General features: G+C 34.2%; 2 protein-coding genes across 2 annotated transcripts; both read right to left on the bottom strand.

Annotated features, from left to right (window-relative positions):
• Positions 1-117: 117 nt before the first annotated feature.
• LOTGIDRAFT_163420 (hypothetical protein) lies at positions 118-12,267 on the bottom strand (the record flags this gene model as incomplete). The annotated part of the gene is made up of 16 exons (XM_009059496.1): positions 118-217; positions 712-788; positions 1,282-1,413; positions 3,178-3,374; positions 3,694-3,832; positions 4,174-4,395; positions 4,732-4,874; positions 5,109-5,248; positions 5,672-5,757; positions 6,009-6,111; positions 6,325-6,393; positions 6,697-6,890; positions 7,534-7,629; positions 9,069-9,159; positions 9,565-9,714; positions 11,867-12,267. 16 exons carry the CDS (start codon positions 12,265-12,267, stop codon positions 118-120), a joined length of 2,340 nt encoding a protein of 779 aa, XP_009057744.1.
• Positions 12,268-22,000: 9,733 nt separating this feature from the next.
• Positions 22,001-24,500, bottom strand: LOTGIDRAFT_163419 (hypothetical protein; the record flags this gene model as incomplete). The annotated part of the gene is made up of 2 exons (XM_009059495.1): positions 22,001-22,082; positions 24,160-24,500. The coding sequence occupies 2 exons, from the start codon at positions 24,498-24,500 to the stop codon at positions 22,001-22,003; spliced, it is 423 nt and encodes a 140-aa protein (XP_009057743.1).
• Positions 24,501-27,879: the final 3,379 nt, after the last annotated feature.

Genomic DNA, 27,879 nt, shown 5'->3' with positions numbered 1-27,879 from the left:
GTTGCAGTTGTGTCCCTTTGTGCCATACCTAAGTCTGATATGCCACGCCCCTCCAGTCACTCCCCACCCCCATGTTTTCCCCAACCCCTAACAATAACGAAATCACCAAAGGAAGCCCTAGCGTCGACAACATGTGCTATTTTTCTTGTCCATGTTCATCTCGTGAAGCTGCATTCCAACTGTTTTTACTTCTAGATCTTCGTTGGTTCTCAGCAGTCTGAAAACAAAACAGGTGAAATATTTGAAGGGCTACGTAGCAGTGGGACCCTGACAATATGATGGCCTCTAAAAAGGGTCAAAAACGATTATAGATTTGACAACAGGAGGGTGGTTTAAACGACAATCGTAAAATCGAAAAAACATCAGTGACTTTGAAGAGTCATGAATTAGAACGAACAGATATAAGAAAATATTATAAATGGTTCTTAAAAACATTTTAAAAGTCGATCTTGAAAGTTCGGCATAAAACAATCCGGCAACCTTAAAGACATTCACTTTTGGTAACGGATGACTTTTTAGTTTCTGTTTTCTATATACCGTATATTTGAGTGTATTATGCGCAGTTTCTTACCCTAAAAAGGGCTTTGCAAAAAATCCGAAGCCATTGTCGGACAGAACCAAATATGTTCATTGCACATCGGCAAAAATTGTGATTACGAAGAAAGATTGTTGAACAGGGAAACTTTTTTCAGTTTGCATGAAAAAACATACCTCGTAAGTTCTACGACTGCTTCCATTACATGTGAACCATCTTTAGCACTGGCTTCTATAAACAAACCATTAAATTCCTGAAAATATAGCACATATTCTAATTCTAATCTATTCTATTCTATTCTATTCTATTCTATTCTATTCTATTCTATTCTATTCTATTCTATTCTATTCTATTCTATTCTATTCTATTCTATTCTGCGTACGTTCAAACAAAATAAAATTGTACCTAACATAACAGGTTTCTTAGTTGATGACTACAAACTGTCTCTTCCAACAACACAGTTGAATGTTTGTCTAGTTAACTATGATGTAGCTAATGAATTAAAACTCAAGCACCCTTTACAATAATATGAACCCGATACTAAATTCACTTGAGCATCTGATATCAATCTGGCTTACTTAATGATACACGAATAGGGTGCTTAATTTAGAAAGCGATACTGGTATTGGTAGTAGGACTTTAGTTCTGCCCACTGGGAATATTTTCAGAGCATCTTAAATAACGCTATTCCAACCCCTGTTATAATCATTTCAAATCAAGGTTGTCGCCCTTTTGTTAGAATTTACCTTTGCTAGGCGGCGGCCATCTTCTTCTCGGACTGTTCTTCTACCTTGCTGTTCCATCTCAGCCCTCATGTCGGTCTTGTTACCACAAAGCATTATGGGTACATTTTTCTGGGCTCCGTCCTGTGTAACAGACTGCAAGATTAATAACTGCACGTGCCAGAAGTAAAGAAGAGAAAATGGGAGGTAGGGGAATGTAAGCGTGGAAATGATACGAAATGCAGCTTTATGTGCTCCCCGTCAGCTAGAGGACTATATCTTATTGAACTAATGAAATGAAATGGTGTTTTATATCCTACTGTTCTGTATCTTATTGGATTAATGAAATGAAATAGAGTTTTAAATCCTACTGTTCTGTATCTTATTGGACTAATGAAATGAAATGGTGTTTTATATCCTACTGTTCTGTATCTTATTGTACTAATGAAATGAAATGAAGTTTTATATCCTACTGTTCTGTATCTTATTGGATTAATGAAATGAAATAGAGTTTTAAATCCTACTGTTCTGTATCTTATTGGACTAATGAAATGAAATGGTGTTTTATATCCTACTGTTCTGTATCTTATTGTACTAATGAAATGAAATGGTGTTTTATATCCTACTGTTCTGTATCTTATTCGACTAATGAAATGAAATGGTGTTTTATATCCTACTGTTCTGTATCTTATTCGACTAATGAAATGAAATGGTGTTTTATATCCTACTGTTCTGTATCTTATTGGACTAATTAAATGAAATGTAGTTTTATATCCTACTGTTCTGTATCTTATTGGACTAATGAAATGAAATGGTGTTTTATATCCTACTGTTCTGTATCTTATTGGACTAATGAAATGAAATGTAGTTTTATATCCTACTGTTCTGTATCTTATTGGACTAATGAAATGAAATGGAGTTTTATATCCTACTGTTCTGCATCTTATTGGACTAAGGAAATGAAATAGAGTTTTATATCCTACTGTTCTGTACCTTATTGGACTAATGAAATGAAATGTAGTTTTATATCCTACTGTTCTGTACCTTATTGGACTAATGAAATGAAATGTAGTTTTATATCCTACTGTTCTGTACCTTATTGGACTAATGAAATGAAATGGGGTTTATATCTTACTGTTCTGTACCTTATTGGACAAATGAAATGAAATGTAGTTTTATATCCTACTGTTCTGTATCTTATTGGACTAATGAAATGAAATGAAATGTAGTTTTATATCCTACTGATCTGTATCTTATCTGAACTAATGAAATGAAGTTTTATCTCCTACTATTCTGTTCCAAATTAGACTAATGAAATGACACGAAGTTTTATGATCTACTTTTGCTCCTACTTTTAACTTCCTACTTTTCTGTACATTATTTGACCTATGATATGAATTGAATTTTTAAATCCTATATTTCTGATCCAAATTGGTCTAATGCAGATGTTGGTAAGGGTAGGGTTGGCGTGTAGTAAGGTACAGTCAGGGAGTCGTGAAAGTGCGAGGGAAACAATCAGCGTGGTAAAAGCATTGATCAAGGATTTGGGAATAAAGCTCTTTGGTACTGACGGAATCTGGCACGTTATGGTCCCATTTCTATAGGATCCTTGACTTATTACTACATGCACCTTTCTATATAGCATTACAAGAAGTTGATATAAATATAACTATCACGATTTACATGGATATTGGTAGGAAGTTTGATATTCTAGACAATGCCATTTGTTTTCAGATTAAGGGGCGGGCGGAACGCAACTCTCATCAGACCTACACCAAACATAAATTAGAATTGGAATTTTCTGACCACTCGACGGCTACAAACAGTTATTAGTAAGGAACCACCTTGCCATCTCTTCAGCATTTATTTCTCAATATATTAGGACGCTGATTATTACTGAAGACAACAACATGCGCTTACCTCAATGGCTTCCACCCAGTCACGTACGTTTAAGAATGATCTCTCGTAAGTGACGTCATACAATAGAAGAACGCCGTCTGCGCGTCTGAAGTAAGATTTCGCGATACTACGGAATCGCTCCTGTCCAGCCGTATCCCATAACTGTAAAGCAACCGTTCTTCCGTCAACTTCTAGAACCTTGGTCTGAAAGTCAACTCCTGTAAGAATAAGTTTAAAATAATGTTATCAAATATACATAATTACCTATATGAACTCTAAGAAGGGGTGATTAGTTGATAACGTAGTCGCAACTTCACATTCGTTACAAATAGAAAAAGTGAAAATGACCTGCCTCGTTCTGATGCTGCCTTACTACAAAACTACAATTTGGTTACGATTTCAAGAGGCAGTCTTTCATTGAAATCTCGTCCAAAGTATGGCAAAATCGAGAGTAAAAGTTGTATAGTAGTCGACTCCTCCAAAGAGAAGTACCATCAGATGTTTTGAAAAGAGTAAACATGTAATTAATTTTCTTACCTAAGGTTGAGCTCAGGTTGTTCACAAATTTCCCCTTACACAATCTCATGATAAAACTGGATTTTCCCACAGCGGCGTCCCCGGCCAGTACTATTTTATACATTCTTTCTGGTTCTTTGTTTATCTTAGTCTCCATAGCCTACAAATTAAATCAAACATTGAAATTTGTGCTGAAGAAGACGTACAGCAACATGTAGGGTGCAATGAGGATTATTTTGCCCGGACAGCGATTTCCTTTCCAACTGTGAACTGCCGAGGTATTTTAAAGTGAACAGCCAACAGCACACGTGGCCTTCCAAATCTCGTCCAAAGCATGACAAGCGAGAAATACCATCAGGTGTGTCGAAAAGAGTAAGGATGGCGTACAATCCAATCAAATTGCTACATTTTGTGAAACAAAAAATTGGACGTTTGCATTCAAGGTTTAAGATAAATTTAAATACCGAGACCATTGTGAAGATGGACAAATGATGAACCCACCTCTTGTGTTGCTGCTAAATTTCGTTTGGATCCTCGTCCTGCTTTAGATGCCAGACTGCCTCCTTCATCACGTGGTATTGATTTCAGACTTCTGACGGAACCTCGACTCCCCACAGATGACGGTCGTTTGGCCTTTGACCCTAGAATGCTGACAGCTTCCGCTTCCGTCGGACCAACTGTTGATTCTACTTCAGTGTCCATTTCTTCATGGGAATCGTATTCCTGGAAAAACAAATATTATCAATCACTTGACTCATCTAATAGAGAATTTTCTAAATGAAGCAGAAAATTGATGCATTGCAGTCTCCACTATAAAAATACATACTTCAGTTGGAGCAAAAAGACCTCTCGTTATAATTCTACGTCTGTTATGAATCATTATCAGGAATCATAAAAAGAGAAAGAATAGTCCCTTAAAGAGTCAAGTGAAAGCGATCTAGAAATTCGTAGTTCATTTTTAAGATTTCTGACGATATTTGGAAATTATATCTAAAACGGATTACTACCTATGTCATTTTAAAATAAAATTCAAAATACAAACTTGGATCTGAAACTTACCTCGCCTTCTGCTTCATATCCTGTTGCCTTAATTCTCTTCGTTCTCAACTTATTTCGTTCTTCTAAACTTTTGGCGTCGGTGAAATTCGATTCTTCATCTGTGTCAAGGTCATTTATATCTCTCAAGGTCGAACGACCGCTATCTGAAAACCAAAGATGATCAGACAAATTAGAATGATTGACTGTAAAGCACCCAAGAAAGCCTGGAATATTGAATTTCCAGAACTCATAACTTTTGTTTTGTAGAAAAAAAGAACCGATAGCTTTAAAAGGAGGCTACAACAGCTTCTATTCGTTGATCAAACCCCAACTCGAGGCTCAACGTATCTGTAAACTATTTCATTGAATATGCTTTTGGAAAATACCGAACGACCTACCCATATCTTCTGGAACACTTTCAGCACAGCTAAAACTTCTACCATATTTCGGTCGTCCAGACGTAACAGGACTCAAACTATCAAAATTCAGTTCCTCGGCCAGCGAGGAGGTTGGACTAAACGCACGGGCTGATTTGTTCCTGTAATAAAAACTGTGTCATAGAATTTGATTAGTGATGAGGATGGATGATGGATGATGGATGATGCTGATACAGGGGCCTTACCTAACTTAAGATGATTTTAGTATTCCAGTCAATCATTGTAATTGATTTTAAATCTAGTTTTATTATCCAATCAGATTACTGTATTTCTTTAAATCTGGATTTTATTTAAGTTAAGTTTTGTAGAATAAGGCCCGAGATGAGGATTCAGTAGATGATAGTTCTGACGATGGTTCTGACGCTGGTACCAATGCAAAGGAGAATTTTGTTGGGTTATGCTGGTACTTCTGTTATTAAGGTTCGTTTGTTGCGATCAAGATGCTGATCCGGATGACATTGATTATGATGATGAGGATGATGTGAGGAGTTTGAATGTAGATGCTAAAGATGATGTTGACTTACCCGGGCGTGTTGTCGAAATAGTCGCTCATAATCGACCCCTTTCTAGAACTGTGACGTGGTGATGGACTTCTGACACTGCCAGCAGACTGAAACATACATTGAAATATTAATTTATCATGGTAGAATTTAATTGACATGGACTGCCATTAGGAAAGATAAATTACAAGTGAAGACAAGATAATGGTGTCTGTGCTGATGGTGTTTTAAAGTTAGTTTTAATCTAGCTTCGTAATATAATGGTCGTACATGTACTCCGTCTAGATACGTGTATATTATACTCCTGAAGCGGCGTAGTATCTTAATATCTTGATCTTTGCGAAGGTTTTGAGATACTTACGTCATTGGACAGGGAAGAAAGAGTTCGTTTATGGGAAGATTTCACGTTTTCCAGACAATTCCGTAAATCATCACACGTATCATGAAGCTTCTTGTTAGCATCGCTGTAATATAAAATTACTAGATATAGAACAGTTGGCAGGTGCCCGTATATCATCAGGCTTTATCATTCATTTCATCTAGATCGTTCTCGGGTTAGTCATGGGATTCATTCATTGATTTTTTTTCTTCCGAAAGCGGATTTTCTATTCGAAACTTATAAAACACCATGTAAATGACAGTGTTTGTTGTGATCAAGGGCAATAACTCGGACTTACTGTAATTGATGTAACTGTCGTGTTAAATTATCTTGTTCTTTTATATAATCCATAACTGTTTCCTTTTCCCTGAAAGTATTTAAATTAACATTATCTTCAATCGTTTTCTTAAGCAATTTGTGTCCCCTTATATCGCGGGCTGTAGGCAATTGCGTTAATTTGACACATATAACAAGAGACAAAAAGTGAAGTTTTTCGATTCTTATTCTATATCTTAAGCTTGTACACAACCCATGGATACAATTATTACCGACAAAGATGTATATTTCAAATAATTTCGTTTTTAATTCCGTTAATGGTGTATCCATAATTTGTACGTGGCCGAAGAAAGTGGGTTGCGTACAAAGTATAACTAAGCAGAAATATACTTACGTGTCGCATTCGTGACATTTTTCTTTAAATTGCTGTCGAATGGAAGCCAGTTCTGATCGTACTAAAGCCAGGTTGGTCTGGGCGTCTGTTAGTTCACTTTTATATGCCCTCTTTTCATAATCCAGATCGTTCAGCTTGGCTCTTAACTCTAATATTTGTTCTTCTGTTTTATTGCTCTCGTCCTCCATGCCCATCTACAATATGGTTGAAAGGGTTACTTATTTTATAAAAGCCTCGTCCATTATTTCGGGATAATTACACTAATAAAGTTCGATATCTGTTATAAGAATCGCGAACCTCATTATTCTAAATTGTGGATACCAAGTTTGAACATCCAAGCTTTACATCTAACTTTAGTTACTTTTTGTTTTATCCCAGCAATATGATGGTATCAAAACTTCCAAATTATTTTTATATCATTTCCGGAAGATGATCATCCCATATCTCATCCAATACAATATTACACCCTAAAATACTATTGCCAAACATTTTTCCACTGTTTTTATTTTTCATTTTTTCTTCTGAATTTTATCCAAAGATCCCAGAGAATTTTTCTCTTCAGCTAATTTCAGATTATTTATAGTTCAAAGTGTACAGAACCAGAATTTACCTAATTATCAACACACATTTTGTTTATTCAAATAAAGAACTTAAAACTTAAAAGTCCTGTGCCTGTGCTTTCCTAACTTTGTCAAAGTACAAAGTTACAGACTCCCTAACATTCCCAAATTTAATTCACGCCATACCAAAAGTTGTTGCAAACCGATATCATATTTACCAAAAAGATGAATATTCCGAGTAATTCTTAGACCCTATGTTTCTATGAAGATAACTTACAGTCTGGAATTTCTTCAGGTTGCTCTGTAAATGACTGATTTCGGCGTCCATTTGATTTTTTAATTCCTGTTTTTCAGCTTCGAATTTTTCTTCTTGCTATAAATAGAAACAGTCCGATATTATGATATGGTTGGTAGAATTTATTTAAACTTTCAGGATTCTCTGATGGCAGGTAAAGGACTTAAAGATATCAAACGCCCACTAGCAGCTTTGATTTTAAATAAAAAATATTTAGCAGTACAGTAATAATGACCAGTATGAAATAATCAACCTTCAGTCATGTACTTCTTTTGAACTTTCTGGGATGATGATGAACAATATTTCTTAATTTTGTCAAATTCCGGCAAGAATTGCGCCTTCTCGAGTGTTAATGAGTAATTCACGTGTTTTGATGAGAATATGTCTTAAAGGGGGCATATATCTCTAAAATTAGGCGTTTATTTTACTCAAATCCGTACAGTAGTTTTTTAACAGCTTCCAAAAAACATAACAAACTTTAAAAGGTTACGTAATCTTTTACTTAATCTTATAGCATTTAAAAATTACTGGATTTTTTAGTTAAAACTTTTAGATACGTTATGGGATACATTTCTATTGATTTTGTTTCATAGTTTTCAAGAATTTGAGCAAATTCGACCTACAAAAAAAAAGGGAATGAGCATAAAGGCTGACAACCAAATGTGCCACTGTGAGGCAAAATATCGCAGGTTATGATTTGTTGTGGAAAAAGGCAGCGGAAAGGGCAATAAACCATGTGCCTTGATGGGAATAAAAATTAAAGGGTCAACAAGTCTTTGAAAGCTTTGAGAGTATCAAGGGAGATAACCCATGTGCCTTGGTGGCGGGAATACGTATAATGGTCATCAAGTCTTTGAAAGCAGTTAGATCAAAAAGGGTGTGTACCCGATGTGTCATATTATAAATTTCAGAAGATCCCAGACAGACACGTTATGAAAATACAGATGGTGTACCCTTCACGTCTGTATAAATATTTAAAATGGTGATTCATTTCATTGCGACATTCTTCTATAATCGATATTCAAATATAACTACAACCATAGATTTGCTCGATGTGAACTGATAACTCATGTCAGATGGAAGACATCAGGACAAAAAATATCAAGCCATAAAATGTCATGAAATGGACGCTTTAGGAGCACAGCAACAAACATGATACCAAGAACAAATGGTTGTGGACAGCGATGTATATGAGTAACCTATCTGCACCGGTAAAACCTAATAAACAGTTCGGATGAAAACCGGCACCTCAGTGTTCAAAAAGTTTTGATAAATACGGACTAATAAAATTATTCGATGATATCTGTAATCAATTTAACAGCCGGACATAATCATTTTCTGATGTTTACTTCAATATTGGAGTAGTTACCAACAAGATAATTGTAAATTAAATTTCAAGAGCTGTATTCAAATTTGAGTAAACAGCAGCCAGTAGCGAAGAACAATCTAATAGCGTCCACATATCTAAAATGTTTATAAAGGGAGATAACCATCACTGAATTGCTGTTAAATCTTACCTCTTTCCGAACTCGTTCCTCTATTTTCTGTGTCTGTGTTTCAACCTCTTCTTCCAAATGTTGAAGATGTTTTTCATGAATTTCCTTTTCTCTGTCAAACAAAAATAAAGAATTAATTTCCCGATTCATGCATACAAAATTAAACCACGAGCAGATGGTGAAAACTTCATTAGCTGCTACTAACGTTTGGTCAAAATATTGTTTTGGATTTCAGGTTTCGTTTAGCAGTTCGGGTCGTTATAGTTCCTGGTTTGTTCATTTTCCTCATTCAAATATGTTCCTAATTTTCGTTTTGCTTTACAAGCTTGTCATCGTTAGCTCTAAATCTATGTCTAAATCCAAGAAAAATTGTTAAAATAAGCTTAAAACATGCAGAATCTACCTGGCCAACATACACAAATCAGTGTAGAACTATGAGATACCATAGAAAACTATCAGATACCACGGTAAAAATGCTTGGAAAGAAACAAACAATTGAGATCGATTGTATTCTTACCTTCGAAATGATTTTTCCAAGCGTTCATTCTCTGTTTGATAAGTTCGTACATCTTTTATAACTCCTAGTATGATATTCTCAAACGATTCTAATAACTCTGTATTATTACTGTCGTGAAGTTTCTGATACAGTTCACATACTTGTTCTTGACTGTAATCATAAAATAGCTCCATAAATTTTAGAAAAAATTGGATATGGACAAAAGACAAAGATTTTTAAATTCATACTTCACGTTAATTCTTAGTTTGTGTTGTAATACAAGTTGTATTTGTAGGCGTAGCGTCGTTAAACACTGGAATAACTTTGCGCAGGTGACAATATTTCTACTTACCTTTACCTATCAATTCATGAAGGTCCTGTTTTCAAAAGACTTTAAATACGAAACAGGGTTTGGATCATAAATATACTCGACAATGTTCGAGTTAAAATTCATATTAAAACTAAAGACATATTCCATTGTGAGTTTATAACAACAAGGTTCGGGCATATTTTGAAGTAAGTTCACTATTTCAAAACAATAATCAGACACGGAAGATACGGTGAACCAATATTTTCAGACAGTATACAAAAACAATTCAATTAAGAATGGTTTCAGAACAGTTGCACATTAAGTTGAAGTTAACGCAAAGTCATAACACCCATCCAATAGAAATCCATACGAGCAAGATAGTTCTGTTAATCAAAATCTTGTCCAAGGAATGGCAAAATCGAGAGTAAAAGTTGTGTAGTAGTGGACTCCTCCAAAGAGAAGTACCGGTACCAAAGATTTGACATTTTGATATAGAAAATGGTCATTCAATAGATTTAAGTAAAGAGTCCGAAACTTTGTCAGATGTTTCACAAGAACAACTACAAGAAGAAGGTCGACGAGGAACACAGAAATAATTATCCTGCTTTTGAAGACACAAAGTATCTCATTAAAAGATTCAAGAACTTGCATTCCAACGACGTTCAACTCTAAGTTGAAACAATCAACGTAATGAAGATAAGAAAGTAATGATAAAAATACAATGAAAGAAATATGTTACCAATATTGTTTTAACTACAATCCAAGGTCGGAGTAAATCTATATTTTACCAGAGGTTTCCAGTTTTAAAACTGGGTTCAAAGAAAATTTCGCTCAAGTATGGAATTCATGACCTCTCTTATTATTTCAGTTCTTAGTTATTGTCTGTATAAAACAACATCCTGATAACAGTTGCACCAAATCAGTCTTTAATCTAATCTAAACCAAGCTTATTATGTTATGTTTTTTTTGGGGGGGGGGGGTATTCTTTTTGGGTATTTTATTTCATTTGTTTGGAGCCAATTGTGGTACGATACAACCTTCACTTATTACATTATTACTCGGGAGAAACCCAATCACGTAGTAAAAATCACCAAAACACTAACTGAGACGATTTACCTGAGTCTGTTTCTATGACAACATGACTCAAGATTAAGGAATGTAGATAATTGTGAAATGATTAAAATCGTTAGACACAAGCTGTCGTTAAGTTGATGTCAAATTTTGTCGTTTGTTCTGTCAAATCTGACGACAATAAAAATAGATTTTTTACACAAACTACGAATGTTGATGAAAACGTGAAAAAGGGTGAAACTATATGAGCGTGAGAAAATCTATAATACACAATCTTTTATATAGATTCACCAGCATTATCAATACCAGCCTAAACCAAACTTACAGTTACAGGCTGTGTACGCTTCAGATTCCTGATAGGTTGGAAATCGAAATGTTACAGAGTGAAGACAAAATTTACATGATTGCTCGCTGCATGGTTATGTCATCATTAACCAACCAGGTGCAGAAAAGTAGTATCAAAAATCATTTCATTGAGAGCAAATTATACCTTTCATATCAGACAAAACAGAACCAGACCGATTCAAACCTTAAATTACATTGGTATAAAGATTTGTTTACCATTTATATCAGAACAGTATTCTAGTAAGGAAAACAGTATGTCAAAAGTGCCACCAGGTTTTCCAAAAAAGTCTTAATGAACAATATAGGCTGCTCTCATTGTAGTGACGTTTCAATGGGGGCAAGGGGGAGTAGGTATGCCCTCAGAAAAGAAGCTAGCCATTTTACAAAGTGACAGAACTGCCTGTGGCCCCCTGTTGCTCATGATCTGCCCCTCAACTAATATTTCCTAGTTACGCCACCGCCTCAATGTGCCCCACAATGTAACCCAGTAGTAAAGTAACCCAGAGATCATAAAATACAATCGGTAAAAAAACAGACATAGTTAAAAATATGGCACCCCATAGATATTTCGTAAGATAAAAACAACATGGTACTAACCGTCTTGGAGGTAAAAGAAAAAAATGAGGAAGATCTAAAATGGATTTCGGTGGGCGATTTCTACAACCATCCAAACTATAATAACGTTTTAAACTTTTCCTGCATCGTCTTAACCGTGTCCGACTGTATGTTCCTTGTGGAGAACACGGTAACGATCTGCAGTAAGCGTCTAATCCACTTTCAGCACTTCCAAATTGAGTCTTAATATCTGCGGCGGAAATGACGTTATCTTTGTCTGCGTCCAGCACAGAAAATATGACGTCTGCTTCATCGTCAGAAAAACTCAGATCTTTAACAATTTTTTCCACTTTATTTTTACAGGCTGTTGGTTTTTCCACGAGATCGAAAAGTTGGATAACTCTTTCAACATCCGGGTCATTATCAACAGAGTTGTCGGCCATTTGCAATTCTTTGATTTGATTCCGAGGTTGTTGCTAAGAAAAAGTCACGGTGGGTCTTTGCCTAATGTTAAATCCGAAGATCCCGATTTTCAATACATTTTAGGTTTTCTCGTCTTTTAATATTCGTTGACCAAAGCTACAAATATCTGGCAATGACAAAGCCTTTCCAAAAAATCTTCAGTTCCGTTGATCGCAATCACAAAAAAATAAATTAAAGCTTGGGCCGATTTTCGTAGTTAGTCCAATCGAAACTAGAACATGATCTGTCAAGGAAATACTAAATGATCAAATTATAAATGTTATCTAGGCTTTGATCGTAATCACAATAAAGATGGACACCTTGACAGATGGTAATTTACTCACGTCCAATCATGCCAAATGTTTGTATAGTCCGCCATCTTGAAATTTGGGTGTCACGCTAATTCAATCATGGCGATATGACGTCACCGTCTGCGATATGAAAGAAACGCGCACAAAGTTATTGGCAAAACTTTTTCTTTTAAATTTAGTCAAAAACAATATATTTTTCTCGATGTAGACAGTGCTTTTAAAAAAATAATGTCTATCTCACTTCGACATGAATGTTTTAGTTGGCACAGGCATACGATTCTAAATTCTACATATATTCATTCAATTAAATGAAAGTCGGTCACCGTCACAGCGACTGTGTCATTATTCTAATCTTGCTCTTGATCTAAAATTAGAACTTATTTTGATATAGTTCAATATTCATTCACACTCGAAAAACATTTAGTTTCCTATTGTAATCCAAATATTGGAAGGTTTATAAAGGGTCCTTTTCTTTGCCAGCTTTTTGAATTAGTGTTTGAAATCGAATGGTTTCGTATTATGAAAATTGGTTAGAAATATTAAATTCACAAATTTTTATATCGAATATCTAACGACCGCCTTTGGGTTGTATATTCCACTATTGAACAGTCTACGTCATAATCACAAAAATAGACTGCTTCAACCGAGAAAGTCAATTTTCAAAGCTTTCCAATCACTTGTCAACTGTTTATTTGGTTTCCAATAACATTTCAAGCGAGTCAAGTGCATAATTTCTATTTTAATATCGTTTATCAGACACTAGGCTATATTTTAGTTAGTATATGCGACTAACTGAATGACCCTGATAACTTAAATAGTCTTTATTCTTGTATATTATATTCTATATTCATTGTAAGTAAAATGGCGAGCAGATATTATTGGTTTTAGAAAATCTTTTCAATGGTTTCACTATAATATCGATTTCTGATTATTACTAAAGGGTCAAGGGCAATAACTCAGCAGTTGTTGTTATTGTAAAATAAAAACTTGTGATGCTCCCTTCGTTATCTTAGGTAAAGTTTTCTCAAAATCTAAAAATTAAAACATCTTCAAGTTGACGTTTTTTTGGTTCATGGGCATCAAAGAATGTCAAAGTTGTAACCCTGTTTGATAAACTATCATCTAATGCAAGCTTTCGCGAGTTTGACGGATCCATAGGTTAAGCGGAAATTGAAGTTTTAGGTTTTTTGGAAGTTTAAATTCTGAAACAAAAGTTCACAAAAAGGATTTGAAGATCTCTGTGTTCAGTTCACTACACCAGTAAAACAACTATCACAATTTCAGCTGACACAAATTGGCTATCAGCTGACCACAGAATATAATAATCATCAAAGAAGTGTCGCTGGAGATCACTCTCTCCAAACTGACGAAGATTGGTGTAGAATTTAACCAATTACTCTGATTGTGTCCAGTGCTCGATGACTGTAAAAAATTAACTGAAACGTTTTTGTTATTTCTTTTTGTAAATGAACGAAATTGGCAATTAATACGAGAACTTGGCGATGAAACTATAGAGCAACTTCTGATGACCACAGAATACTGTCTCATTACGTTCTCTCTTCAGATGTCTTTCATAATGTCGTAAAATATATAACATAAAAAATATTTACTCAACGCAACGTATAAATTCCGAAGCAACTTTTCAGACGAATAAACTATCACAGAGCAACAAGTATCGGAATGTCGGTTCAAACGTTCTTTTTCTGTTTCTAAATACTTCCAAAGTTTTATCAAATGTTCAAATTATCATAAAACCACAAAATAAAATATAAAAGTAAAGACGGGAAGCGATTTAAACTTATAAACACTTATTTTATATCCACGTATTGTTTGAAATTCCGTTTTCTCGCCATAAATTCGCCATTATGAAATTGTCAATAACAATTAGTAACATTAAGCGGCCATGTTATAAAATTCCTGGCGAGGAGAAAAGTTAATGTAACAGCTGGCCGACTCCAGACTCGACAGCCTACACACTATTTATATTAATATACAGCTTGATATATTTTACTGCTTACGTATATTGCTTATGACGCTTACATTGCTTATCAGCAGTTCTACACTGATTCATTACCTATTCACTTCGTATCTTCGTGTTATCCTTACGCAATGCGCTTACTCATTGACAGTTTTACATTTTGTTTTGTAATTATGAACACACACTTAGGGTCTTACGACTTGTACATTGTTTTATCGACAGCCAATCAATACGCTTGTTTTGTAGCCATTTTACATTTTGTTTTGTAAATATGTACACACAATTAGCGTCTGGAATATTACATTTCACTGCCTCACACGAAGCTATTTGGATAAAGTGGATCTAGGTCCCATCTTTTTATTGATAAGGGTGGTAGTTTAAAGAGCGATGTCCCAGATTGCCGATTGGTTACGTACTTAATAAAAATAAATTGAGTTTAAAATAAAGTAATAATGTTTCATTATTAATAAATTCTCTACTATAAATTGTAATATATCAATCTCCAATCAATATACGTTTTATATATTATTAGAAACCCATTTTTCAGATGAAAATAAAAATACAGTCACATTAGGTTCAGGGGAGTTTATCGTGCCACTTTTCTGCTGAATTAATTAAACCTGGCAACTCCGTGTAGTGTGCAGTGAAATGAATGAATCTTCACGCCCTACTCTTCTGTATCAACGCCAAGCAGTGTGCAATGAGGGGAATTTTGGAAATTTGGCAAGATCAAGGCGTCATCACACTGTTTTTCCATTTCGATTTTGCGGAGAGAGAATCTTAAACACACAAAATCTGTAGCTAACATTGCGTGAAGACTGCCTGCAACTCGTTATGTTTTGTTTCGTTTCAATTTTTTTTTCGGAATTCAAATTGTGGAATGTGTTATAAATAAACGAAACGAAAAATTGACAATTGATAATAAGGTGTCTTGGTTTGTAGTTTTCCAGAACCTGTCAGCCTCTCCTAAATACAAACCAATTTTCTGGCATTTTCTCAATTAAATACGTAGTTTTCTTTTGGAGACAAAAACACCCACGTCCTCAATTCAACGGAAAAATGTGAAGGCTCTAATTAAATTGCAAATTTCTCGTTTTTGGAGTAAAATCAATATTTCACAGAGCTACCATTACTGACCTATTTTTCTTTCTAAAGGCCAGATCGAAATTTCATTTAAAGTTTTCACTTTGTACAGTGCAAATTATCGCAACAGCTTGGGTTATTAGGCCAACAGGCTCATAAATTACCCAGCGAACAAAAGGTAATAAATTTCTTAAGCTTTTGTAGTCAAGTTAAAATTTAAAAATAGGATTGCGAAATTGAAATTGTGAAATATGGGGCACTGTTTCTAAATTAGATGTATAAACTTTCAGTCTTGACCTTAATAATATTGGTTTTTGTCTAACAGTTTAAGGTCAAGCCATGGTTACATCCGGATACTTTCCAAACGTTTTATACTCTAGTAAAAGAGATTGTAAAGAGGTTTTCAAAAAAAAAAATATATGTATCTGTATATTATATGCACTGATAGCATCAATTTACACCATTCCAATTTTCAATCAGACGTCTATGATTCCTGAAATTCCACTAAAACTAGGTGTTTGATGACGTCACTAATCGCCTTATTTGATAAAGCTAAGTTAACGATTAGTGACGTCACAAACACCTAGTTTTAGTAGAATTACAGGAACCAAATATGTCTGATTTAAAATTTAATTGGTGTATATTGATGCTATCATTGTTCCCGATACACTTAAAATATTTAGAAAACCTCTTTAGAATCTCGTTATGATAAGAACGAAACAACCAATTAACCAAGGTTAACAACTTCGTGAGGATCCTTTCTACCAGTTGGTCCTTGGCCAAACCTTTTGGCATTGATCTTTCCTGTATTATTTGTACCCATTTACAGCTATGTCGACAGACAGACGTATTTGAAGGTGACTCAATTTGCTGACCGCGACTAAAACCCACGACCATCAGCCTAACCAAGCAAATAACGCCATGTGAAGAAACAACGTTTTAACTGATAGTTCTACAGAACGCCTCAAGTAAGAAGAAGGTATTCTGTTCACGATATTTGCTCTTACTTGGAACCCCTATATATCAAGAGAGCATGCCCCTTACACCCCCCTCCCCCCACTCCCGTGCCCAACTTCATAGAGTATAATTATTTCTTAAATGCAATGTATTTAGATTTCACATCAAACATGTATATAACTTCTTTATTTTTACTGTCTGTTATTTTGCGTGACGATAGTCTGTTCGATTTGTACTTTTAACATTAATCATTTTATAAATATAAAAGAAAATTTGTACAATGAAAAGTAATTTACGAATTTAAAAACTTAAAAAAATATTTTTATAAGTTGAAATTTTTTTTAATTACTTTTAATAGTTTCTGTATTATTTTACATATTTAATTACAAACATAATTTACGTTTTTTTTTTCAAAAAATCTATAACGCAATATACAAATATAAAAAAATCATTTAATTACTCCTATCTTAATTTATGAATATTCATGAAGTGTTTTTAAATAAAGTTTTGGCATTTGCTGTGTGATTCTTGTGAAGATTTCTGCAACGAAGATGTAATTAAACAAATAAAATACACGAATGAACTATGAATAAATGATTCAAATTAGCTTAGTTGTTTATTTATGAATATTCATGAAGTACTTTAGAATAACTCTCTTGCATTCGGTATCTATTCTTTGGCGACTATTAAAACACATTTTGAAGAATTTTTATCCATTTAAAAATTAAATGTGAATAAATTATTCAAATTAGCATAGATTTTGACTGATAAATATTCATGATGTACTTTTATATACGTGTATCTCATGTTGTTACTATTATAGCTATTTTATTTGTTTGTCTTAAATTCTGTAGGGTATCTTACAGGGTTACTAAATACAATGGAGTCTTTTATTATCTATACCAATGCAGCATTCTGTACTTTCTGTACCTAATTTTAATAATGAAATGGAATGGAGTTTTACGTCCTATGTATTCTAGTGAGCTAATTTATTCTCCATGTTCTATACCTACATTAAACCGAGGCCCCTAGGTCTACAGGATGTGCACGTTAAAGATCCCTCAACAGTTGGAAATCGAAAAAGAGCAGGCTAATGCCGCTGTCCATGCAAAATTTTCCTCATTGCACCCTGCATGGCGTTGCCCGTCTTCATTAGCCCACATGGTGCAGAAAAGTAGAACGTAAAACTCCATTAATTTCATTTCATTTGTTCTGAACCTTTTCTTACAAATGACATAAAATGGATTTTTATGGTTCCTTACTTTACTAGGTAAACGAGGATGCCAAGCTTAGCGAATAATGGAAATTTAATGAGGACAAGGGCAATAACTCTGCAAATATTCATCAATATTTTTACTAAAAAAAAGATCAATTACGTACATGATCGTATACCGGGTCTTGGTTTATTTATCCCATAAGAAGATCAAACGCTTTCCCACCACTGTCAACCCCGAGAAGAAAATTGGAGAAGAACATTTGGTCTATTTCGACATCAAGACCAGACGCTTCTCCAAGGACAACCCACAGGAGAAACTTTAAGGTGATCATACTTACGCTGGTACAGCACCATGCATCAGAGCTAAGTCCAAATCTTCATGGTGATGTGACGTCATTTTGTGACAAAATTTCTTACAATACATAGATCTACAAAAACCATGGACAAAATATTCTATTGTAGTTCAAATGTTCGTCAAATACCGATAGACAGTGATTCTTACGACATCTTTGTCAGGACAGGTGCCTAATACAAAAGGCTTCACTGTTTTTCTAGTCTAGAAAAACCCCAGATGGCATATTTTTGTTGTTCCAGGAAGTTTGAAAATCAGTATTATGAGTTTTTTCAAAATGCAACTACCGAAGAAATGTCTACTTCAAAATATCAAACAGGGGCACTGTTTTAAAATTCTAAAATCATTAATTTATCAAGGCACGTATAAGTGAACAAATTTCCAAACGACAGTGTCAGCAATACATCTAGCTACCGATAAAAATGTCCATTTCAGTTCTTGTTAATCCTAATCCAGTTAGAGTAAAAATTTAAATTACCAATACAATGCTGATAGTTTTAAATTACAACAGCGATACAGCGATACAGCAGTTTCGAGGACAACCAAAACGATGGAAATTGCCACTTCAAAATCCCAACAGTGTTAATGAAAACACCTTTCAAATAACAAACAGCATTACAATAGTTTCGAGGACAACCAAAGCAGTAAAATTTTCCTGCCCCAGAACGATAAAAATTTTGTCCAAGCACACAAGAATAACTTTTTAAAATCCCAACATAGTTAATAAAACCACTGCTACGACAGTTACAACAGCACTGCCAAAACGGTGAAATCACGACTAAAAAACAATGAAATTTGGTCCAAGCACTCTCTAATACCTTCTTAAAATCCTTACAATGTTAAAACTGTGAAAAATTCTGATAATATATTGAACTGTATGTATATATAAAAGCGCTTACAGTTGAACATATGTCATAAACAATGTCTAGTTCAAACTTTACTAAATTCAAATCGATTTTAACAAGTTATAACGAAACATTGCAGCATATCCAAAGTTATTTAATTTTATATTTTTTATTGTGTGTATTTTAATAATATGATTGATATACTTCCTCGTCTGAAAAGTTTATTAACTGCTACCTACGGTGGTTTGTGCACAACATGTTTCTTTTTCTTATTATTTATGATTTAATTCTACTTATTTTATATTTTTGTTTCGTAGCTACCAATGTTTCGTCAATATGTTGTTTGGATTTCGGGTTTTGTTTTTCGGTTCGGATCGTTAATATTTGGTTTATTATAACATACTATTAAAGATGGGTTTCCTTATTTTTGTAATGTCAAATTAGGCAAACTATTTGATTAATTGGTGTTTCTTATGAATTATCATGTATTCTTAATCATATCATTATGTTCTTATTGCATATAATTAATAGTTTTAACCAATCATAAATATCCATGTATGTACAGTCTGGATAAACAAAAAAAAAACTTTTTGACCTTTCTTGATCGGTCACTCATTGGAATTCTGCTGATATAATTCTCTTCTAATTTAGTTAATTATGAATTAATTATGGACATTTGAGACAAACTGGTATTATTCCAAGTCATTAGAACACCTCTACTTTATATTCATATAAGTGTTAGCATTTTCACTTTTATAAATGAAAATAAGGACACCCATCTTTAATCAATAATCAAGCGAATTGGAATATCTGCATTTATTCAACACAGTGCAGTTATGTCACGTCTCGTTCTCGCGTTCCAGTTATCCAGCCGTAACCATAGGTGTCGGGATATCATGAGAACGGACTTGTCCATATTGATATAGCCTAGTCTAGGACGTGATATGTTCGTATCTCAAATAATGACGAATTCACGTCGGATGTCACAAATTTGGTAAAAAATAACAATTCTAATAGACGAGTTTCTACCTCACGAGGAATTCATGAAGCCAACCATAGAAAACGTTATATTATATATTTGATAAAGCACATTTGACGATTAGTGACGTCATCAAACACTTAGTTTTAGTGGAATTGTAAGAACCACAGACGTCTGATTTAAAATTCGAATGGTGCAAATTGATGGTATCAGTGTCCCCGATACACTTTTACAAATTTAGAAACCTCTTCGCCGCCTCTTTAAGCCTTGATACTAGGCTAATCAAGAGCTCCTAGACCGAATCTTTCATTGATATACATTGTACAATGTGCGTAGAAGGTAATTTTTCTCACAATATAAATAAATAAATACAAGATGTCGCCTTTATCAATAGAAACTTAAATGCCATTGAAAGGGAGGCAACTTATCTTGAGATTTCTTTCATCCAATGAAAATAAATCCAAATACAAAGTTTCATTTTATTTAAGTTGTCGTGGTGCTGACACCAAATCAGAGTAGGAAGAAAGGATTTACTTTTCCATAGGTCTTTAAGAGATTGTAAAGAGGTTTTCTAAAATTTTTATGTGTATCGTGGACACAGAAATCATCAATTTACACCATTCCAATTTCAATCAGTCTGTGGTTCTTGCAATTCCACTTAAGCTAAGTATTTGATGACGTCAATAATCGCAAAATATACTGTATCACATAAGTACCTCGCAATTAATGACGTCATAATACGCTTAGTTTAAGTGGAATTACAGGAACCACGTCTGATTAAAAATTGGAATGGTGTAAATTGATGCTCCGATGCACATAAAAAATTTAGAAAACCTCTTTACAATCACTTTAAAAGTTCCATTTTAAAGATTTAGCTCTGGTTTTTTATTTACGAAGAATCTGTCTACCAGCTGATACTTGACCAAATCTCTTGACAATGACCTTACAAGGACCACAACTTAAAATTAACTCCTACAGAATGGTCCTTGAGTCGGCATAGAGTAATGAGGAAAGATACCTTTTTGAAAGGGGGGGGGGGCAGAGGGGACAAGGATGTTGCTGTTAATTTAAAATCAGCCTCAAAATTATCAAACAATAAGCATGATCTGACCGAAAACCCAACATTAAGATTATTTGATTGACGACATTTGACTATTAAAGGTATATTTTAAGCATCTGATAGATATTGGTTTTATTCAGGTAGAGTGGTATCTAGGAAAACGTGGAAGTTCAGAAAGTGGGATTAACTTAGATTCTGGGTGATTCACAGAATGTATGACCTTCGTGGCCAGGTTATTGCGGGGGTTGGTGTTGATATTCATCTGACGTCAGACTATCACCTGAAGAAACTATGTTGTGTATAGGCATACATCGATCGAGTCACGTGACATAGATATTTATACCAATAATTGACGACTGCATTCCAAGCCGACTGAGTCATCGCATAAAAACAACATGGCGACCGGCACAGCTGTCGAATCCCGCCAAAAATCGATAAGACATTTTCAGTTCAATACTTCAATTTAACAGGTGATATATCCTAGGCCAATAGCCGACCAGTTTTATCAACCAAAATAAACATTTCAAAAAATAATGTGAAGTTTTTCGTCTCCCTTTTTTAACTCTATCGAACTGAAATGACATGCAGATTTACCTCCTTATCTTTTTGAAACATTTTGAGTTTATGGCCTCATGTTCTTAAAGGGACGGAGGCGCCATTTTATTTGACCAATCATGCTTTAGTCTCAGAAACGGTAATTTTCTAGCCAAGCCCAATCAGTATTAGTTACACAGATCACGACCTTTCTTGTATAAACGTGGAGCAAAAATTTAAAAGGGATTTGGTCCCCCACTTTCAATTTTTTATCATTTTACATGTGAAAGCATAGCCTGTGCCCCTCTCTGGAACATTTTGTGGCCTCGGTTCGCCCCCCCCCCCCCCCAACCTCTAATGTTTCCTAGTAACGCCACTGGTGTTTTACCACAAGAAAAACTAACACAAGCTTATATTTCGTTGTTGTTTGCATTCATTTATCTTTAATATATTATGTGGTACGACTCTCCTACACTTAGGCCTACAATAAAAGGAAATGTTTGCACCGACTTGTGATAAAGATTCTATAAATAGTAACCAATTAACCTCGTTTTCGATATCTATTACTTTCGATTTCACTTTTCACACTGTATAAAATCAACTAACACCTTTTTCATATTTAAATTAAATCGTTTTTGATTGATTTTTATTGTCTAGAAATGTTGACAAACGTGCACATAGAAAATGTGTGTTCGATAAAAGTGGATCGAATTTTCAAAATATTTACGTTACCAGCTAATAGAGCTCAATATCAGCTATCTGTATAGTCTTCTAAATATTTACTTTACCAGCTGATAGAGCTCAATTTCAGCTATCTGGATAGTCATCTAAATATTTACTTTACCAGCTGACAGAGCTCAGTTTCAGCTATTTGTATAGTCATCTAAATATTTACTTTACCAGCTGATAGAGCTCAATTTCAGCTATATGTATAGTCATCTAAATATTTACTTTACCAGCTGATAGAGCTCAATGTCAGCTATATGTATAGTCTTCTAAATATTTACTTTACCAGCTGATAGAGCTCAATTTCAGCTATCTGTATAGTTATCTAAATATTTACTTTACCAGCTGACAGAGCTCAGTTTCAGCTATCTGTATAGACATCTAAATATTTACTTTACCAGCTGATAGAGCCCAATTTCAGCTATCTGTATAGACATCTAAATATTTACTTTACCAGCTAATAGAGCTCAATGTCAGCTATCTATATAGTCTACTAAATATTTACTTTACCAGCTGATAGAGCTCTATTTCAGCTATCTGTATAGTTATCTAAATATTTACTTTACCAGCTGATAGAGCTCAATTTCTGCTATCTGTATAGACATCTAAATATTTACTTTACCAGCTAATAGAGCTCAATGTCAGCTATCTGTATAGTTATCTAAATATTTACTTTACCAGCTGATAGAACTCAATTTCAGCTATCTGCATAGTCATCTAAATATTTACTTTACCAGCTGATAGAACTCAATTTCAGCTAACTGCATAGTCATCTAAATATTTACTTTACCGGCTGATAGAGATCAATTTCAGCTATCTGCATAGTCATCTAAATATTTACTTTACCAGCTGATAGAGCTCAATTTCAGCTATCTGTATAGACATCTAAATATAAACTATACCAGATGAGAGAGCTCAATTTCAGCTATCTGTATAGTCATCTCAATATTTACTGTACCAGCTGTTAGAGCTCAATTTCAGTTATCGGCAACCTTTTCAGAATTAATATCAGAAGTTTAGTTCGATTGCTATTGAATAAATAAACTGGCGGAAGTGACGACATTTTAGGAGGTCCATGACGTCCAAGTAGCCTGTCAGTAATAATATTTTGATAACACAAGGAATTTCAGACTAACGTCATGTCCGCCAGTGTGTTTTTCTTTGATATCAAACGAACATAGCCTTCGAATTCCATTCTAAAAAGTGTTATTAAAAGCTGAAATTTAGACTTTATGAACTGGGCGATAATATTAATTTAATAAATATCCATGAATTTAAACAGAATAGAAAAAAAAATGGAGCAACCATAGAAAGGCTGTTGTGACAGATGGATGTAGTCAATTTAAAATCATCTCCCGCTAAGATCGTTGTATTGCTTAATTTACTGATTGTGTAATGCTCTAAATGGGTTCGCACTAGTAGGCTAATAAGCACCCGGAGTTGACTTATAGGAATTAAATTTTGCGTGAATATTTATTCCATGACAATGAGGTTTGATGTAAAACGTGTAATGTTATTGAATTACCTTTAAGTTGCCTATCGTGTATGTAAATTAATTTATGTAAGGGGGTTGGCTCTTAGTGGAGGGGTTGTACATGATCCACAGATGAAGGTATTACGAACTTCGTCTTATCCCTTGACTCTACCTTTTATTGTATTATTGAAGATCGTAAATGCAGCAATTTGACAGCCAATCAGAGCCTTCGACAGAAAGTCTGTAAATAATAAGTTATACAGATTACAGTCTGTCTGTCAGGAGATCTGATTGGCTGTATTTACAAGCGTACAATTTCCTTTTGAGTCCCTAATGTGAAATAAAAAGAGAAACCTACCATGTCAGGCTTTTCAAACTATCATCCAAGCCGGTATTAGCATACAAATCATTTCCCGCCAAACAATCCATAGAGCTCGCGCTCTTCAACGTCTGTCGTATTTTCTCGCGAGATTTGCCTTGCATAGCCTCGTTAATTTCTTGAAAACCACGTGCGAATTCTTCCACACTGATTCTACCGTCGCCATCTTTGTCCAACTGAGAGAAGACATCTTTTAGTTCTTCCACGTCCAATTCCGTGCAAACTGAGGCAAGTTCGGTTTGATCAATAAACCCAGATCCATCCAAATCACAAGCTTGGAATAACTGTCCTAATCGTTCTTGTTCCGAACTGTCGCCCATAGTTCGAACCAACTGGGACAGTCACACGGTTAAAATGTCAATAAATCTCAGATTTCTGTGTCTTTGTTTCTCAAGTAGCTTGACTTGATATCTGAAATGGATAGAATTGAATAGATTTAAAATTTGTACATTTTATCGTTATTTATCTAATATTTTGGCGCTGCTTTTCCTTAAGGAAATATGCCCAACAGTCTTATAAGAATTAGACAAAACTTTCGTTCTATTTTTCACTAGTATAGCTTTTATATTTATATAGCTACTAACATAAAATAAAAGGTCATTCAAAACAGAACGAAAGTTTGGTCTAAATTCAATTAAACTGCATGTTCATATTCTTAAAGCTATGTTCAAATATGAAATATCTGTATTAAGGTGTAGATTGAAATAATACAGATGAATTCCTGAAAATAACAAATCAATTTAATGCATCAAATTTTAATAGGATAATTCAATGCATAATATTATCAACATTTACAACTATCTGATACGTGATATTTAACGCTTTTTGCCGCCTACAATGACTTGCATTTTGTATCGTGCAATTTATATCGAGTATATCCACACTTGAAGGTACAAAGCACTTTGTATCGTGCACTTAGTATCGTCATTGTCATATCGTGCACTTTGTATCGAGGTACAATGCACTTTGTGTCGTGCACTTTGTATCGTTCACTCTGTTTCGTGTAGTCTGCATCGTGCCCTTTGTATCGTGCACTTTGTATCATGCACTTTATATCGTGCATTTTGTATCCGCACTCGAAGGTTCAATGCACTTTGTATCGTGCACATTTCTATATTTGTCCGCATTGTGTATTTTTGGTCTTGTTAGTTTTTAAATTGCCAAAATCCGTTCCCTCTTTCTGTATACTATAAAGTGAAACATTCCCCCTAAGTTCCTCCCCTCAAAGAATTCTTTGATTTGAATTGCAATAGCCACTATTCTTGTATCACGGAATTCAGCGATTTTATAGGATTGTAAGCCACCGAATACAACCAATCAGAACCTTCGACAGAAAGACTGAAAACATTATTATTTACAGACTTTCTGTTTGGGCGTACAATCCAATCAAATCACTGCATTTACAAACTTTTGTGATACAAGAATAAGGCCTTTTAGTATTGTAATCAAGGTATAAGACGAAGTTCGTAATACCTTGACATTGTGGAGATGTGAATTCGGGTGGCATTCGACTTTGAGCTGAGTTAATAGTTAATAGAACTTATGGCAAGGAATTTTATGTTCTATTCAAACAAGTAGTACTACACTCTAGTGACACATTTTTCATATAAATGTAAATAACAATACAATGATTAATGAATAAATATCTAAATAAATAGATCACTATCAATGGTCAAGTGACAAATATCGATAATTTTGAATTTACATTTTAATTTATCAAAATTTGACACTAGAATTAATTTATATTGATTTCTGTTGCTATGGATACAGTTCTAAATAATTTGAAATATCATATATATTAGATAAACATCACAGTAATATTATAATATCAGTGAATATTCATTAATATGAATAGAGTGATACTGGTATTCAGTAATCCGATTATAGTTTGAGTAAGGCTATGGATCAATTTGTCTTGACGTCCTTTCGGAATTAATCTTAGTTTTATGATTCAAGTAAGGCGTTTGATCAATACAGTTTGACGTCTTACTGAAATAATCTTAGTTTTATGATTTAAGTAAGGCGTTTGATCAATACAGTTTGACGCTCTACTGAAATAATCTTAGTTTTATGATTTAAGTAAGGCGTTTGATCAATACAGTTTGACGTCTTACTGAAATAATCTTAGTTTTATGATTTAAGTAAGGCGTTTGATCATAAGTTTGACATCTTACTGAAATAATCTTAGTTTTATGATTTAAGTGAGGCGTTTGATCAATACAGTTTGACGCTCTACTGAAATAATCTTAGTTTTATGATTTAAGTAAGGCGTTTGATCAATACAGTTTGACGTCTTACTGAAATAATCTTAGTTTTATGATTTAAGTAAGGCGTTTGATCAATACAGTTTGACGTCTTACTGAAATAATCTTAGTTTTATGATTTAAGTAAGGCGTTTGATCAATACAGTTTGACGCTCTACTGAAATAATCTTAGTTTTATGATTTAAGTAAGGCGTTTGATCAATGTACTTTGACGTCTTACTGAAATAATCTTAGTTTTATGATTTACGTAAGGCGTTTGATCAATACAGTTTGACGTCTTACTGAAATAATCTTAGTTTTATGATTTAAGTAAGGCGTTTGATCAATACAGATTTAGGAAGGCGTTAAATTTTCCCTCGATCAAGACTTAATCTATTTAGCATTGTATCTCAACTTTTGCTTTAGCATAGCTCGGTGCGGGATGGTTGTGGCCTGAATCCCAGCTCCTGATATACTTTTATCTTCGCCATGCTAAGGGTGGCCTTCATCTCAGCTTTTTTTTAGTTGGGGTAAGATTCACCTGTATCCCGAAACCCAATATTCTTTAAGCTGTGGTGGGGCAATTGCAATTCCGTCTCTCAATAAATATGGGTTACTACGCTTACAAATAATCATTAGAACTGTCGAATAGGCAACTAAAAGCTATTTATTATTATCAATCATAATATTAAATTACGCCTACTTACTATACACGTGTCAAAAAGAAAAATGGCCTGCTTTAGAAATATAATTTTAATTTCAATACAGTTCTCATTTATCAACTTCTGTAGGTCAGATATAGTGACAAGTGTAAAGTGGAGTAAACTTTCCGTCATTGAACTGAATGCAGTTTTACGTTTTTCCTATGACAGATTAGAACTAAGTATCTGCATGACTGACAGAGGTAAACCGGGATGAGAAGTCCAATATATCATTAGGGTCCATGTCGAGTATCCTCAATAAGTTTCCGTTAGAGAGAACAATTTATTCAACAGACGCCTGGTCCCGATAAAACTAATTAAGATGCCCTATTTTAACGAATGAAATTCCAGTACTAGCTTTTATGAAGCAATAGGTATTTCATGGTATATTTGGAGTATTAATAGCTTAGAGATTCCAAGATATTACACGCATTCGGAGAGTGACATTCAGTGCTTTGCTGCGTTAAACTGTACCGCTACCAGCAAGCAGATTGTAAGCTGGTACCACACGTTTCTCCACTGTTTATTCGTAAGAAAGTGTAAAAGTGGAGCTCATTCAAGACGGAAGCGCTCTATGAAAGTTCCTACCTTTCTGTAAGAATTTTGCCACTTCCGGTTTGATTTCCTTTTAATCTACGTTAATAAATTCCGAAGTCAGATTTGTAAAAAGAAAAAGCCTAGGGCTAAAGTGAAAGTGGAGTTGATCATTACTCAAGATTAGAATACGTGTATTACATATATAACTAAATATAGAT

Source organism: Lottia gigantea, assembly GCF_000327385.1.
Source record: "Lottia gigantea unplaced genomic scaffold LOTGIsca_39, whole genome shotgun sequence".
Lineage (NCBI taxonomy): Eukaryota > Metazoa > Mollusca > Gastropoda > Lottiidae > Lottia > Lottia gigantea.
Note: the sequence above shows the minus strand (reverse complement) of the source record. Positions and strands in the feature narration are given on the sequence as shown.